Raw genomic sequence first — 17,183 nt, 5'->3', positions numbered from 1 at the left:
CTCAGGCAGCCTCCATTGCTTCATTGGGCAGAGATTCACCACTCTCTGGGAAAAGCAGTTCCTCCTGATCTCCATCTTAAATCTACTCCCCCCGAATCTTGAGGCAATGTCCCCTAGTTCCAGTCTCGTCTACGTGGAAACAACTTTCCTGCCTGTGTCTTATCCTTCCCTTTCGTAATTCTGTATGTTTCTGTAAGATCTCCTCTCATTCTTCTGAATTCCAGCGAGTACAGTCCCAGGCAACTCAATCTCTCTTCATAGTCTAACCCCTTTCCCTTCTCCAGCTCTGTATCCCTTTTGCCAATCTCCTTTCCAGCTCTTAGCTTCACCCCACCTCCTCCTGTCTTCTCCTATCATTTCGCATTCCCCCCCCACTTTCAAATCTCTTACTATCTTTTCTTTCAGTTAGTCATGACGAAGGGTCTCGGCCCGACACGTCGACAGTGCTTCTCCTTATAGATGCTGCCTGGCCTGCTGCGTCCCACCAGCATTTTATGTGTGTTGCATACACTCTGAATGGTGAGGAGTGTCGAGGGACAGGGGGACCTCTGTGTACGAGGGTAGAACAGACACACTGAATGATGGGGAGTGTCGAGGGACAGGGGGACCTCGGTGTATGAGGGCAGGACAAACACTGTGAATGGTGGGGAGTGTCGAGGGACAGGGGGATCTCACTGTACAAGTGCATGTTGGACTGGGCTGTAGAATTGTCATTTTTCTTGTAGCTTAACTTTCACGTGTTTGTATTTTTACAAAATCGCCTATAAAAACGTGACGACCACTCGTACCACTGGGAAGGGCTCCTGGGCTCGAGAGAGTGGAACTGCCCTAGGGCGATGATTCCTGCACAGTTTCCTATCGTCATTGTTGAAAATGATGGACAACTGACACATACATATGGCTGCTCGTGGAGTTTCTCAATTTGGTTGCAACTTATTGACCCTTCATTTGGAATCAATTGAGAGTGTCTTGCTCTGTTGATGATGTTGAAAGATGTTACTGTAAGTTCTGCCTTTATAGATTTGGACTTCGGACTATGGACTTTCGTCTGTCTCAAGGGTTTTATATTCTGTGTTGTCACTTGTTCTTTGCAATTGTTTTCTTGTGTGGGGGAGGGGGTTTGGTGCTGATGTTCTTGTTGCGTTTTGTGCAGGGAGGGGGGTTTGGGGGGTTGATGATCGTGTTGCTGTTCTTTTCGTGTGTGTGGTGGGGGGGGGTTGCTGTTTCTCTTTGAACTGACTTCTCTGGTTTTCTCTGTTTTGTGGCTATCTGGAGAAGTATGTTCTCAGAGTTGTATCGCCACCGCCGAAGCAGGGGAGAACCGAACCTCCGGTTGTTACGCGATGACTGAGGTTTTGCCTAAACAGAGTATTTTGATCTTGCAAGATGAATGAAGAGGCCAGAACAAAATACACCAGTCACGTCGAGTCCAATGAAATGCGGCTGCTGCACGAATTTTAAAAAAGGATGGGGTAAGATCCAGAGAGGGGAAGAGAACAGTGCACGGACGTTAGCAGTCTCATTGTACTTAAATAAACGTGCAGCTGCTGAGTTGGAAAATCCTATATTGTAGCGGGTGCTACGCGCAGCGCTGAAATTACGACACGGAGTCAATAAACTGCAGCCACAGAATCAGTTTATTTCAAAAACACAGTCTTGCTTTAAAGCCTGTCTCCCCCACTCGATACTTCGAGAGGCACGTAACTGAAACCCCTTGAGGCTATCTCCCTGTGTCTCTGGCTCTGACTAATTGTCAGCCGGTTCGAGTGTGCTAGTAATTGGGTCGCTACATAACCCCCCCCCCCAGAACCGGCGATACACCCCACAATGTCCACAGTCTGGGCCGGACCCTGTTTGGGAGGTCGGCCTCTGCACCGTGGTGCCGGAAACTCGACCGGTTGCGCCAAGTCCACATGGGCCGGTTTGAGTCGGTCCACCGTGAAAACCTCCTCTCTCCCCCCAACGTCCAGCACGAACGTGGACCCGTTGTTCCTGAGCACCGTAAATGGCCCCTCGTAGGGCCGTTGCAGCGGTGGCCGATGCCCGCCCCGGCGTACAAACACAAACTTACAGTTCTGCAGATCTTTGGGTACGCAGGTCGGGTGCTGCCCATGCTGCGAAGTGGGTATTGGGGCCAGGGCACCGAGTCTCTCGCGTAGTCTGCCCAGGATCGCTGCGGGTTCTTCCTCTCGCCCCCTTGGGGCTGGTATGAACTCCCCGGGAACGACCAGGGGCGCACCGTACACCAACTCGGCCGACAAAGCATGCAGATCGTCTTTGGGCGCCGTGCGGACGCCGAGTAGGACCCAGGGAAGCTCGTCCGCCCAGTTAGCTCCGCGCAGGCGGGCCATGAGAGCCGACTTCAGGTGGCGGTGGAAACGCTCCACCAGTCCGTTCGACTGTGGGTGGTAGGCAGTGGTGTGGTGCAGCTGAGTCCCCAACAGGTTGGCCATCGCTGACCAGAGGCTGGAGGTGAACTGGGCGCCTCTGTCGGAGGTAATGTGGGCCGAGACACCAAAGCGGGCGGGACACCCAGGTGGCGATAAGCGCCCGGGCGCAAGATTCGGAGGTAGTGTCGGTGAGTGGGATCGCCTCTGGCCATCTTGTGAACTGGTCCACGATAGCCAGGAGGTGCCGCGCCCCGCGTGACACTGGCAGGGGGCCCACGATATCCACATGAATGTGGTCGAAACGCTGGTGGGTGGGGTGGAACTGCTGCGGCGGGGCCTTGGTGTGTCGCTGCACCTTGGCTGTTTGGCAGTGCATGCATGTTCTGGCCCAGTCACGGACCTGCTTGCGGAGTCCGTGCCAAACGAACCTGCTGGAGACCATCTGGAAGGTAGTGCGGATGGAGGGGTGGGCCAAGTTATGAATGGAGTCGAACACACGTCGTCGCCAAGGTGCCGGGACGACGGGACGGGGCTGGCCAGTGGCGACGTCACAGAGTAGGGTCCTCTCACCTGGGCCTACGGGGAGGTCCTGGAGCTGCAAACCGGAGACTGCGGTTCTGTAACACGGGATCTCCTCATCTGCCAGCTGTGCCTCAGCCAGTGCCTCAAAGTCTACCCCTTGGGAAAGGGCGTGAATGTTAGGGCGAGAGAGCGCATCCGCCACGACATTGTCCTTACCCGAGACATGCCGGACGTCCGTGGGGCCGCTGTGTCCTGGTCGAGGGAGCTCACCACGTAGTAGTAACGAGTGTCCTCTGAGGTTATTTGCCGAACATGGAATTGGGCTTCTGCTTGCTGAAACCATAGGTGAGGTTGTAGCGTCCAGAAGCTTGGCAGCTTCAAGGAAACCGCGTTAACAAACGCAGCGTCTGCCATCTCCGGTCCAAAAAAATGTTTGGACCGTCGGGGTCACCAGTTGTAGCGGGTGCTACGCGCAGCGCTGAAATTACGACACGGAGTCGATAAACTGCAGCCACAGAATCAGTTTATTTCAAAAACACAGTCTTGCTTTAAAGCCTGTCTCCCCCACTCGATACTTCGAGAGGCACGTAACTGAAACCCCTTGAGGCTATCTCCCTTTGTCTCTGGCTCTGGCTAATTGTCAGCCGGTTCGAGTGAGCTAGTAATTGGGTCGCCACAATATGTGAGTTAATGGAAACAGAGAGAAAAAAATCACCTCTCCAGTCAGTGCTGCCCTCCAGTGTTCAAGCAGTGGAATGACAGGCTGGATTGAACTGTACCATCAATTAGCAGGACATGCCGTTCAGAGTCTTGGACTATATATATCTGTTTTTTTTTTGTGTGTGACTTTTTTTTTCTCTCTATTTTGCATGTGCTGTGTATGTTTTGCACCTTGGCCCCAGAGGAACGCTGTTTCATTTGGCTGTGACCACTTCGTTTGATTGAGAGGAAGAGGAGACCTGTGATAAACAATGAACGCAGTAAGACAGAGACAGTATAAAGTCTAAAGAGCAAATCTCTGCGTTAACTGAACAAGGGAACTGAACCACTCCAACTTGCCTACAGGAACATCAAGTCCACAGCAGATGTCATTTCATTGGCTCTTCACTCAACCCTGGATCATCCAGACAGCAGAGATGCAAACGTTAGGATGCTGTTTATAGATTACAGCTCAGCATTCAATACCATCATCTCGAAACTAATCAATAAGCTCCAAGACTCAATACCTGCTTTTGCATTTGGATCTCGGATTTCCTCACATTCAGTTCAGATCGGCAATGACATCTCCACCACGATCTCCATCAGCAACGATGCGCCACAAGGCTGTGTGCTCAGCTCCTGGCTCTACTCACTTTACACCTATGACTGTGAGGCCAAGCACAGCTCCAAGGCCATGTTCAAGTTTGCTGATGCCACCACGGTCATGGGCTGAATCAAAGGTGGTGATGAATCAGCATACGAGGAAGATTGAAAATCTGGCTGAGTGGTGTCATAAAAACAACCTCTCTCTCTCAATGTCAGCAACACCAATGAGCTGATTATTGATTTCAGGAGGAGGAAACCAGATGTCCAAGAGCCAGTCCTCATCAGAGTTGGAGAGGGTCAGCAACTTGAAATTCCTCGGTGTTATCATTTCAGATGACCTGTCCTGGGTCCAACACGCAAGTGCAATTACGAAGAAAGCACGGAGCTCCTCTACTTCCTCAGGAGTTTGTGGAGATTTGGCATGAGAGCTAAAAGTTTGACAAACTTGTAGAGGTGTGTGGTGGAGAATCTATTGACTGGCTGCATCACAGCCTGGCATGGAAACACCAATGCCCTTGACCAGAAAATGCTACAACAAGTAGCCGATATGGCCCAGTCCATCGTCGGTAAAGCCCTCCCCACCGCTGAGCACATCTACATGAAGTGCTGTCGCTGGAAAACAGCATCCATCATCAGGGACCTCCGCCATCCAGGTCCTGCTGTCTTCCCACTGCTGCCATCAGTAAGAAGGTACAGGAGCCTAAGGACTCACAGCACCAGGTTCAGCCACATTGGGCTCTTGAACAACGGGGGTAACTTCACTCAATTTCACTTGCCCCTTCATTGAAATGTTCCCGCAACCAATGGACTCACTTTCAAGGACTCTTCATCTCATGTTCTCGATAGTTATTCCTTTATTTATTTACAATATTGCTTTTTTTTTGGCGTTGGCACGATTTGCTGACTTCTGCACTCTGGTTGAAAGTCCTAGTTGGGCGGATCAGCCATGGATCCTGTTAGATTTATCATTCTGTAGAGTTGTTGCATATGTCCACAGAAAAATTAATCTCAGGTTCGTGTATGATGTCATGTGTGTACTTTCATTATAAAACTTACTTTGAACTTTGTACTTTGTAAGTGGACGAACAACATAAGTGTAATCAAATTGAACTGCTTTGCATAGAGCTTCAAATTAAACAGAAACGGTATCTAAAGACCCAGCAGGGACTGCAGGTGGACGGTCCTGCCAGTGAAACTCTTCCTCGGGGAAAACACCCTCTCCGAGACAGCACCACCATCCAGTCTCCGAGGAATTACAGGTTAGACATGACACGGATGCCAGAGTGCCCTCTAGTGGCTCACGTCAGGGTGACAATGATGAAACTACAGGGTTGGCAGCCATGACAAGACTTGCCCCAAAAGAGACCAGGGGAGTAACGACACACAGAGCTAGAGGGTGAAAGGAGACAGATGTTCTTTCATCAACCACCTCAACTGGAAAATATCGATAAATGGTCCAAAGAAGTTTTCCACATCCTAAAAAGAGGAAGTTTAAGACATAGAGGCAGATTTAGGCCATTTGGCTCATCAAGTCTGGATTGCAATAACTCAATGTATAATAACTTTGAAAACTTGGGCTTAATTTAAATATATTAAGAACATATATAAATTGCACCCATACGACGGCATCCAAACTCTGGGAACTATGTTGGTTTACGTCTGGCAGCTCTTGGGCCGTATCCCCTGGAGTTCAGGAGAATGAGGGGGGATCTCATCGATACATTCTGAATCATTAAAATCATTGTGATGCATTAAAAGGCCTGAACAGATTAGATATGGCAAAGTTATTTCCCATGGTAGGGGATTCGAGGACAAGAGGGTAGGACTTCAGGATTGAATGACGTCCTTTTAGAACAGAGATGCAGAGAAATTACTTCAGTCAGAGGTGGTAAATCTGTGGAATTTGTTGCCACGTGTGGCTGTGGAAGTCATTGGGTGTATTTAAGGCAGAGATAGATAGGTTCTTGATTAGCCAGGGCATCAAAGGGTATGGGGTGAAAGCAGGGGAGTGGGGATGACTGGATGAAGTGGATCAGCCTATGATTGAATGGCAGAGCAGACTCGATGGGCCAAATGACCTACTTCTGCTCCTATATCTGATGGTCTTATGGCTTCTCAGCAGATCAGATGGTGGATGTGTTGAGCAGACGACTGTACAGGATATGATAAACAAAACCTACAAGGTGGTTGGGATGCTACTGAGAGGCAGTTCGAAGAGCAGTCTCCAATGCAGGCTGATTGGAGGAATGGCTTTGATTGCAAGCAAACGGTTTCTGAGGAAGTGTCTGATTATGAGGGAAGTTACCGGGCAGAGTGGATAAGTTATTCAGGGACTCCGGGAGTAAACGACGATAACGGGGGGAATCCAGGTATAGTCAGCTTGAACGGGTGGCCTGCACAGGACATTGCCAAAATGGTGAAGCTGACAGATTGAATGGGAGCGAAGCTGGTGTTCCTTGTGGTGCGTTACAGAAAGCCTATCGGGATATTGAAGTCCGAGGAGGGTCAGTCAACCCGTCGATCAACGGCGACTGAGCAGGGGCCAGCAGCTATTGCTCGCGATCACACAGCCACGGCTACTGCAGGTACTGAACAAGCGACACCGGACTGGAATTCACAGAGTGCACTGGGGCAACCTCAGTCTGTGCCGCCCCAGCCGAGACCAGACCACCAGTGCGAGGGCTCCCAACCTTTTTCATGCCACGGACCCCTACCCTTACTGCCAGCCGGTCATGTAGTGGCATCGGCAGCAGACCGAGGCGAGTGTTGAGGACAGAGGGACCTCGGTGTACAAGGGTAGACCACATGGCATGCTTGGGTGTCTCCCCAGTCCCTGGGGCTCCCTGTTCATCCCTGCTCTTCCAGCTCACTGTGTCCTTTTCCTGGGTGACGTAGGTGATTCTGTCTAAACCTTCTGGGATCGAATGACTTCTTGTCAATGGTGCAATCAGAACTTCCGCTTTCCCTCGCAGGAGCTGGACCTCCTCCAATTCTAATGTGGAAGAAGAGGGTAGTCATGTAGTCATAAGACTTTCTGCCCGGACACACAAGACTCAGCAGAATTGTGCATCAACATCGGTCATCAAAGTTCCCCACCACCCGGCCAAGACATGTTTTCTCAGCTCCACTGGGCAAGAGGCACTCAGGCCAGAGGTTCCACACCGCCCCGTTCAGGAACAGCTGTTTCCCCTCAACATATCGCCTCTCCACCTGACCGGCACGACCCTAAATCACCATGACGACTTCCCCCTGCCACAGACTTCGTTCCAAAATGCGCCCTGGTTGCATCGCAGTTTGGTGTTGCAATTCGAATGCGAGGAGCCGCAGGACATCGCGTTCTTGGCCCGGCGGATAACGGGCTCGTCGCTCCGCACCATCAGTGGTATCTACAGGAGGCGTCGCGTCAGGAAGGCAACGCCCACTGTCAAACATCCCCACCATCTGCGCCACGCCACCTATCCAAACTTCTCTTAAATGTTGAAATCGCGCTCGCATGGACCACTTTGTGCCGGCAGCTCGTTCCACACTCTCACCACCCTCTGAGTGAAGAAGTTTCCCCTCATGTTCCCCTTAAACTTTTCACCTTTCACCCTTAACCCATGACCTCTGGTTGGAGTCCCACCCCACCTCAGTGGAAAAAGCCTGCTTGCGTTTACCCTATCTGTACCACTCAGAATTTTGTATACCTCTACCAAATCTCCTCTCAAGAATACAGTCCCAACCTATTCAATCTTTCCTTCTAACTCAGGTCCTCCGGACCCAGCAACATCCTTGTAATTTCATCTTACGTCTGGCAGCTCTTGGAGTTCAGGAGAATGAGGGGGATCTCATCGAAACATTCCACATGTTAAAAGGCCTGAACAGATTAGATATGGCAAAGTTATTTCCCATGGTAGGGAATTCTAGGAGAAGAGGGCACAACTTTAGGATTGAACGACGTCCTTTTAGAACTGTGATGCAGAGAAATTACTTTAGTCAGAGGGTGGTAAATCTGTGGAATTTGTTGCCACGAGCGGCTGTGGAGGCAAAGTCATTGGGTGTGTTTAAGGCAGAGATAGATAGGTTCTTGATTAGCCGGGGCATCAAAGGGTATGGGGTGATTTTTCTCTACACTTTCAACCTTATTGACACCTTTCCTGTCGGTAGGTGTCCAAAACTGCACACAAAACTCCAAATTAGGCCTTACCAACGTCTTACTCAATTTCAACATAACATCCCATCTCCTATCCTCAATATGAAGGGCAAATTGACAAAAGCTCTTTTTTACAACCCTATCTACCTGTGATGCCACTTTCAATGAATTATGGACCTGTAGTCCCAGATCCCTTTGTTCCACTACTCTCCTCAGCGCCCTACCGTTCACTGTGTAAGACCAACCCTGGTCGGTCCTACCAAAATGCAACACCTCACACTCGCCTGCTTTAAATTCCATCTACCAATTTTCAGCCCATTTTCCAGCTGATGCAGATCCCTCTGCAAGCCATGATAGCCTTCCTCACTGTCGACTGCCCCCCCCCCCCCCAGTCGTGGAGTCATCCACAAACTTGCTGATCCAGTTAAACACATTATCATCCAGATCGTTGATATAGATGACAAACAGCAAAGGACACAATACTAACTGGAGAAAGCCCGCAGATGCTGGAAATCCAAGCAAAACACTGGAGGAACTCAGCAGGCCAGGCAGCATCCGTGGAAAAGAGTAAACAGTCGACGTTTCAGGCCAAGATTGGAGAAAAAAAAAGTGGATTTAAAAGGAGGGGTAGGGGAGGGAGAAACACAAGGTGAAACTGGGAGGTAAAGAGCTGGCAAGTTGATTGGTGAAAGGGATACGGGGCTGGGGAAGGGCGAGTCTCATAGGAGAGGTCAGAAAGCCATGGAAGAAAGGAAAAGGGGGGAGGAGCACCAGAGGGAGGAGATAGGCAGGCAAGGAGATAGGTGTGAGAGGATTACTGATCCCTGTGGAACACCACTAGTCACAGGTCTCCAGTCAGAGAGACAACTGTCTACTACCACTCTCTGGCTTCTCCCACAAAACCAGCTTACTACCTCACCCTGAATATACGCGAGGCTGTGTGCCTATGATGGTCACCGAGTACGGTGTCCACACCGAGGTGAAGCTGCACCAGAGCTGTCTTCTCTCAACACTCCTGTATGCTGGAGCGTGACAGAGAATGACCTTGCCAAGCTGGCGTCATTCCACACCACGAGCCTCCGGAAGATCCTCCGTGTTCTCTGGCCAGGAAAGATCTCCAACCGCGCCCTACTCCCTCGGTGTCACCGAGAGGACGTGGCTGCAGTCACCCTGAGGAAACGTTGGAGATGGATCAGGCACGTGATGAGGGGGAAAGTCAGCTGTGTCATCAGGACAGCACTTCGCCGGGCCTGTGAAGGGCGGAGGAAACACGGGAGACCAACACCGTGTCACAGAGGCGGAAATGAGGACCCTGAACCACACCTGGGGCACAATGGAGAAGATGGCCAACAACTGACTGAGATGGAGGAACTTCGTTGCTGCCCGAGACACCAGGGGCATAACGAGCAGTTGCCCACCTGCCTGTGATGCCGCAGCAAGTAAGTTTTTCATTACACCTGTACATACGTGTGCCTATGTGTACACGTATGTGGACGTAAGACATTAAACTCCACTTTGCGTCTGTTCTACCTTCCCTATCCCCATGCCAAGCACAGTCTGTGGCAAAGAATTCCACAGATTCACCACTCTTTGGCTTAAAAAAAGCCTTCTTACTTTTGTTCTGAAAGGTCGCCCCTCAATTGTGAGGCTGTGCCCTCCAGTTCTGGATACCCCCACCACAGGAAACATCCTCTCCACATCCACCCTATCTAGTCCTTTCAACAATCGGTACATTTCAGTGAGATCTCCACACATTCTTCTCAATTCCAGTGAGTACAGGCACAAAGCTGCCAAACGCTCCTCATGTGTTAACCCCTTCATTCCCAGAATCATCCTTGTGAACCTCCTCTGGACTCTCTCCAGTGACAACACATCCTTTCTGAGATAAGGGGCCCAAAACTGTTGACAATATTCCAAGTGCGGCCTGACTAGTGTCTTATACAGGCTCAGCATTATCTCCGTGTCTTGTATTCGATTCCCCTTGAAATGAATGCCAACATTGCATTTGCCGCCTTTGGCACAGACTCAACCTGTGAATAAACCTTCTACGAGTCTTGCACGAGGACCCCCAAGTCTCTCTGCACCTCTGATGTTTGGATTTTCTCCCCATTTAGATAACAGTCCACACTATTGTTCCTTTTACCTAAATGCACTATCGTACATTCCCTAGCAGTATTCCTTCTGCCACTTTTGTTTGCCTATTTCCCTAGTTTCCAGTTTCTGTTCCCCATTTTGCCAGTTTCTAGTTTCTGTTTACGATCTTCCCCAGTTTCTGGTTTCTGTTTCCCAGTTTCCTGACCATCTGGTGTTTGTCTCCCGGTTTCCTTTGCCATGTGACTCCCTGCCTCCACTTGAAGACCCTCCCTAGAATGGACTTGGGGGCTGGAGTTATTGGGAGACAGCAGACAGCCTGGGACATTTCCCCTGGAGTGAAGGAAGCCAAGGGACAACAATACTGATGCTTATAAAACCATGAGGGGTGTTGATAAGAGACTTTTCCCCAGGGCAGGGTAGTCTGAAACTAGAGTGCAACTGCTCCTGATCCTGGTGGTGTGGATCCCTGAGGCTCCTGTACCTCCCTCCTGATGGCAGCTGCGAGAAGAGAAGAGAGCATGGCCTAGATCATGGGCCGAAGAGTCTGTTATGGACACACAGGGTCACACACCACGGAAGCAGGCCCATTGGCCCATGCCAACCTAGATTCCCACTGGCCCATGCCAACCTAGATTCCCATTGGCCCATGCCAACCTAGATCCCATTGGCCCATGCCAAACTTGATCCCCACTGGCCCATTCCAACCTAGATTCCCACTGGCCCATGCCAACATAGATTCCCATTGGCCCATCCCAACCTTGATCCCCACTGGCCCATGCCAACCTGGACTCACATTGGCCCATGAACCTCCAGACCTTTCCTAACCACAGGTTTGAGGTGAGAGGGGCAAGAATAGGTACCCGAGGGGCAGCTTTTTCACCCAGGAGTTTGGCCAAACATGAAGTGAGCTGCCAGAGGAAGTGCTTGAGGCAGGTACATTAATGACATTTAAAGGGGACTTGGATACGTACATGGATAGGAAAGGTTTAGAGAGATCAGGGCCAAACACGGATTGAAGGGGGTAGCTTGGATGGCAATCATGGTAGGGCTGAAGGGGTATGTGTGAATGTATGACAGGAAAGGCCTCTTAGGGCATATTCTGGAGTTATGGAATAAAGCAAATATTAATTTCAACACCGACCTGTCTTCAGACCTGAATGTGGATTGTAGATTGAGTTTAAAATGCAGCTGGGAACGATGGTCTTCCTGGAGCTGCAGACTGGGGTCGATTGCAAACCAGGAAACTCACCATGGACCTGAAATGTCTGCATATGCATGAAGGCAACTTAGAGACAGCGGTGATTAACATTCAGTCTAGGGTGTTGGTGTGAAGATCTAGGTATCTGTAACTCAAAAGGAGCACTATGAATGCATTGTATCAATAGAAATCGTCCTGCATACTAAAAAAAATGTCATCTAAGGTTGGGTCGGGGAGCCGCTTCTTCGAAGAGTGACTCCTGTATGATGCCTGATTGTTGTGCAGAACAAGGGCTTCTATATCCACCAGCTTCAGCGTCTCCCAGTGACTGCATTCACAGCCACAACAGGCTGATGTGGCTCAAACGCAGGCAGCCAACGTAATGAAAGACCCCACCTACCCCGGGTGTTCTCCCTTCGGGCAGAAGATCCAGAATCCTGAAAGCACAAGCCACCAGGCTCAAGGACCAGCTTCTGCCCCGGTGCTATCAGACACTTGAACAGACGTCTGGTACGATAAGACTGACCCTTGACCTCCCAACCTACCTCGTTAGGATCTTGTATCTTATCCTTTACCTGCACTGCACTCTCTCTGTGGCTGTGACACTTTATTCTGCGTTCTTGTTACTGCTTTACCTTGTTCTACCTCAGTGCTCTGTGTAATAATCTTTATGAGGTGTAGACCTCCGTTAGTCTTGATAGAAAGTTTCAGGGCACAAGCCTGGGCAAGGTTATTTTTGCCCAGTTGTCCAAGCTGCAAGTCTCCCCTCTCCACACCACCGATGTTGTACAAGTGAAGGGTATACATACAGCTTGGCACCGGTGTCGTCGCAGAGCAATGTGTGGTTAAGTGCCTTGCTCAAGGACACACACGCAGCCTCAGCCAAGGCTCGAACTAGCGACCTTCAGATAGATGAATGCCTTAACCACTTGGCCAGTCACCAACACACAAGGGTAGAACACTCTGTGAATGGTGGGGAGTGTGGAGGGACAGAGGGACCTCGGTGTACAAGGGTAGAACACACTGTGAATGGTGGGGAGTGTCGAGGGACAGAGGGACCTCGGTATACAAGGGTAGAACACTCTGTGAATGGTGGGGAGTGTGGAGGGACAGAGGGACCTCGGTGTACAAGGGTAGAACACACTGTGAATGGTGGGGAGTGTCGAGGGACAGAGGGACCTCGGTGTACAAGGGTAGAACACACTGTGAATGGTGGGGAGTGTCGAGGGACAGAGGGACCTCGGTATACAAGGGTAGAACACTCTGTGTTGGTGGGGAGTGTGGAGGGACAGAGGGACCTCGGTGTACAAGGGTAGAACACTCTGTGATGGTGGACTCCTGGGGGAGTGTTGAGGAGTCAGTGGAGATTGGTATTTTTCCAATCATCCCTAAAGAACGAAGGTCAGATATTTTTCTCTCTGCTAGATTGTGTATTGCATTGAACTGCCGCTGCTAAGTTAACAAATTTCACAAAAACAGTAATAAACCCGATTCTGATTTTCAGCAGGGACAGTATGGGCCGAATAGACGGCGCCTGCAGTGCCGGGTGACAGCAGTACGGGGCAGCAGGCAAGGGGTCTCCCAAAGAACCCAGCGCATCTGCAGTTGTGAACTTCCCTCTATTCAGGACGTCTACAAAGACGGGTGTGTGAAAAGGGCCCAAAGGAGCACTGGGGACCCGAGTCACCCCAAACACAAACTGTTCCAGCCGGGAAGCGGTACCGCAACATAAAAGCCAGGACCAACCAACACGCTCCGGGACAGCTTCTTCCACCAGGCCATCAGACTGACACAGTAGTATTTCTATCTTATATTGAGTGTCCTGTTGTACATACTATTTATTATAAATGGCCATAAGTTGCACTTTGCACATTTAGACGGAGACATAACGTAAAGATTTTTACTCCCCATGCGGATCAAGGTTATAAGGAACAAAGTCAATTCAATTGGATTCATGCCCGTCCCAGACGCGGCAACGCGTGCGGGCAACAGACTCACTGCGCTCGACGGAGAGGGAGATCCCGCATCCGCACCAGTCTGTGGCGTTGACGTCCCAGAGGTTGTCGGTGATCTGGCAGAAGTACCGGCTGGCGTCGCTGGACATGGTGCGGCTGATCTGCAAGGACATGGTCCCGCGGTGGAGGTTCTTGGTGGCCAGGTAACGGTGGGTGTTCCCGGCTGGGAATATGGGCTGCTGGGAGCCGGGCTCCCAGTACATCAGCTTCCTGAGGGCTCCTTGCCCACCGTGTGGCACGTACAGCCACACGAAGTACCGGTTGTCGTGCCGGTAGGAGAACCGGCATTGCAGGGAGACCGGCGAGCCCTCGGTGGCCACCATCGTTGCTGAGGACAGGCGGAAGTTGGTTCCAGCCAGGCAGGAGCCTAGAGAGATTTTTAAAAAATGGAGTGATCAGCATCAGTTCCCATCTCTGTATCCCTGGATCAGACCAGAAGCTCCGTACACAGTTCCCGTCTCCGTATCCCTGGGTCAGACCCACACTGGGAGCACCGTGCACAGTTCCCGTCTCTGTATCCCTGGGTAAGACCCACACTGGGAGCACCGTGCACAGCTCCCGTCTCCGTATCCCTGGGTCAGACCCACACTGGGAGCAACGTGCACAGTGCCCGTCTCTGTATCCGTGGGTCAGACCCACACAGGGAGCACCATGCACAGTTCCTATCTCTGTATCCCTGGGCCAGACCCACACTGGGAGCACCGTGCACAGTTCCCGTCTCTGTATCCCTGGGTCAGACCCACACTGGGAGCACCGTGCACAGTTCCCGTCTCTGTATCCGTGGGTCAGACGCACACAGGGAGCACCATGCACAGTTCCTATCTCTGTATCCCTGGGTCAGTCCCACACCGGGAGCACCATGCACAGTTCCCATCTCCATATCCCTGGGTCAGGCCCACACCGGGAGCACCATGCACAGTTCCCATCTCCCTATCCCTGGGTCAGACCCACACTGGGAGCACGGTGCACAGTTCCCATCTCTGTATCCCTGGGTCAGACCCACACCGGGAGCACCATGCACAGTTCCCGTCTCCCTATCCCTGGGTCAGACCCACACTGGGAGCACGGTGCACAGTTCCCATCTCTGTATCCCTGGGTCAGACCCACACTGGGAGCACCGTGCACAGTTCCCGTCTCTGTATCCGTGGGTCAGACGCACACAGGGAGCACCATGCACAGTTCCTATCTCTGTATCCCTGGGTCAGTCCCACACCGGGAGCACCATGCACAGTTCCCATCTCCATATCCCTGGGTCAGGCCCACACCGGGAGCACCATGCACAGTTCCCGTCTCCCTATCCCTGGGTCAGACCCACACTGGGAGCACGGTGCACAGTTCCCATCTCTGTATCCCTGGGTCAGACCCACACCGGGAGCACCATGCACAGTTCCCGTCTCCCTATCCCTGGGTCAGACCCACACTGGGAGCACGGTGCACAGTTCCCATCTCTGTATCCCTGGGTCAGACCCACACAGGGAGCACCATGCACAGTTCCTATCTCTGTATCCCTGGGTCAGACCCACACCGGGAGCACCATGCACAGTTCCCATCTCTGTATCCCTGGGTCAGACCCACACCGGGAGCACCATGCACAGTTCCTATCTCTGTATCCCTGGGTCAGACCCACACCGGGAGCACCATGCACAGTTCCCGTCTCTGGGTGAGAACACACTGATATAATCAGAAGGAAATGAGTAGGTCCCTTACCAGCCATGAGGAGAAGGAGCTGGATCTTAACGATATTTGATGCCATGCTAGTGGGAAGAGTTTCTGTGTTCAGAGCCCCAGGACCGTGGTACTGCCTGATGATAGCAGACAGACAGCTGACTTCTGAAGGCACTTTTGCGATGTGGATTCTTGCTCTGAGTCATCCAGGAAACATTGGGAGCTGACATTGCACAAAATGTACATTGACATTGGTGAGGCCAAATTTGGAGTATTGTGTACAGTTCTGGTCACCGAATTATAGGAAAGATGTCAACAAAATAGAGAGAGTACAGAGGAGATTTACTAGAATGTTACCTGGGTTTCAGCACCTAAGTTACAGAGAAAGGTTGAACAAGTTAGGTCTTTATTCATTGGAGCGTAGAAGGTTGAGCGACTTAACTGGTAAGTTCCAGGACTTACCTGGAATGTATGGGAATCACAGGTTTAATATCTCTGGCATATGTCACGAAATTTGTTACAATGCACAATACAATACACGATAATATAGAAAGAAACTGAATTACAGTAAGTATATATTAAATAATAAAATTAGTGCAAAAACAGGAATAAAAATGCAGTGAGGTAGCATTCATAAGTTGAACATTCATTCAGAAATCTGATGGCAGGGGGGAAAAATTGGATAGGTATATGGACAGGAAAGGAATGGAGGGTTATGGGCTGAGTGCAGTTCGGTGGGACTAGGTGAGAGTAAGCGTTCAGCACGGACTAGAAGGGCTGAGATGGCCTGTTTCCGTGCTGTAATGGTTATATGGTTATAAAAGAGAAGACGGAGCACAAATGGGGATCCCTTTGTGTCAGACCCTGGGAGTGTGTGATGGGATTGTGAGGAGGGAGTTTCACTCTGTGTCTGACCCCATTTTTTTACAAAATTCCTTTATTACAAATATTGGTGCTATACAATATATACAAAACAGTGACTAACACAATTACTTCACTACAAGTAGACAATACACATTAAACCAAACTTACACATTAAATCAATGATAGCTTATCCACCCTGCGGAGCCCAACAGTCCCAGAATGCCTCTAAGGTCGACGTGGACTGCGCTTGTTCCTTTTCAATATTTACCCGAGCACGTACATACCCTCTAAACATTGCCAGGCAGTCTGCCCGGGCAGATCCTCCCGCCACCCGTTTCCAAGACCCATGGATGGCTGTTTTCGCCAGCCCGAGGAGCAAGTTCACAAGGACATCCTCATCCCTCCATGACCGCTCCTTACTGGATGACCATATATAAATTGGGTGGGGTTAAAGTGCAACCAGACGGTGAGAAGCAGCCCACGCAGATACGCAGAAAGGAGCTGCAGCCTCGCACACTCCAGGTACATGTGGTACACGGTCTCCTCCAGCCCACAGAAGTGACATGCGGGTGGGAGATCTGTGTACAAAGTGAAGAACTTATTGCAGGGCACCGCTCTATGCAGCAGCCCCCAGCCTAGATCCCCCAGGTGCATGGGAAGAACCCCCTCGTAAAGGGACTCCCAGTGGGGACCCTCCTCACCTCCAGGTGGAAAGACAGACTGCCATGGTGTGTCGGGACGGTGGACAAGGGCAAGGAAGTGGAGGGTGTGGAGCAGCAGCCCATACAAATACCTCCTACTTGCATCCCTGAATGGGATTGTGGGTGTTGAGGAGAGACGACTCAAGTTGTGTGCACTCGGCTCTCGGATAAGGTTGTTCAGACCCCAGGAGTGTGTGATGGGTCAGGGTGGAGTGAGTTTCACTCTGCATCTGACCCTGGGACGGTGTGGATGGAGCTTCTCTTTGTGTCTGACCCTGGGATGGTGTGGAGGGAGAT

The 17,183-nt window shown here is 51.0% G+C and overlaps 2 protein-coding genes and 1 long non-coding RNA gene across 9 annotated transcripts in view; 2 read left to right on the top strand and 1 right to left on the bottom strand.

Moving 5' to 3' along the window:
- Window positions 1-15,501, bottom strand: part of LOC140716471 (uncharacterized) — a 33,238-nt gene extending 17,737 nt beyond the window's left edge. For all 5 annotated transcript variants that reach the window (XM_073029227.1, XM_073029228.1, XM_073029231.1 and 2 more), the window contains exons 1-2: window positions 15,364-15,501; window positions 13,640-14,023 (exon numbers count right to left, since the gene is read on the bottom strand). In XM_073029227.1, the coding sequence (XP_072885328.1) occupies window positions 13,640-14,023; window positions 15,364-15,409 (430 nt within the window). In that variant the 5' untranslated portion in view covers window positions 15,410-15,501. The remainder of the gene's footprint in view (window positions 1-13,639; window positions 14,024-15,363) is intronic.
- The window catches only part of LOC140716474 (N(6)-adenosine-methyltransferase subunit METTL3-like), a 93,748-nt gene that overhangs the window by 59,276 nt on the left and 17,289 nt on the right, over window positions 1-17,183 (top strand). The gene's annotated exons all lie outside the window — the stretch shown is intronic.
- On the top strand, window positions 1,241-5,284 carry LOC140716475 (uncharacterized). The gene is made up of 2 exons (XR_012096304.1): window positions 1,241-1,472; window positions 3,815-5,284. It is a non-coding gene; the product is annotated as an uncharacterized lncRNA (long non-coding RNA).

This window comes from Hemitrygon akajei, chromosome 25 (assembly GCF_048418815.1).
Source record: "Hemitrygon akajei chromosome 25, sHemAka1.3, whole genome shotgun sequence".
Classification (NCBI taxonomy): Eukaryota; Metazoa; Chordata; class Chondrichthyes; order Myliobatiformes; family Dasyatidae; genus Hemitrygon; species Hemitrygon akajei.
Note: the sequence above shows the minus strand (reverse complement) of the source record. Positions and strands in the feature narration are given on the sequence as shown.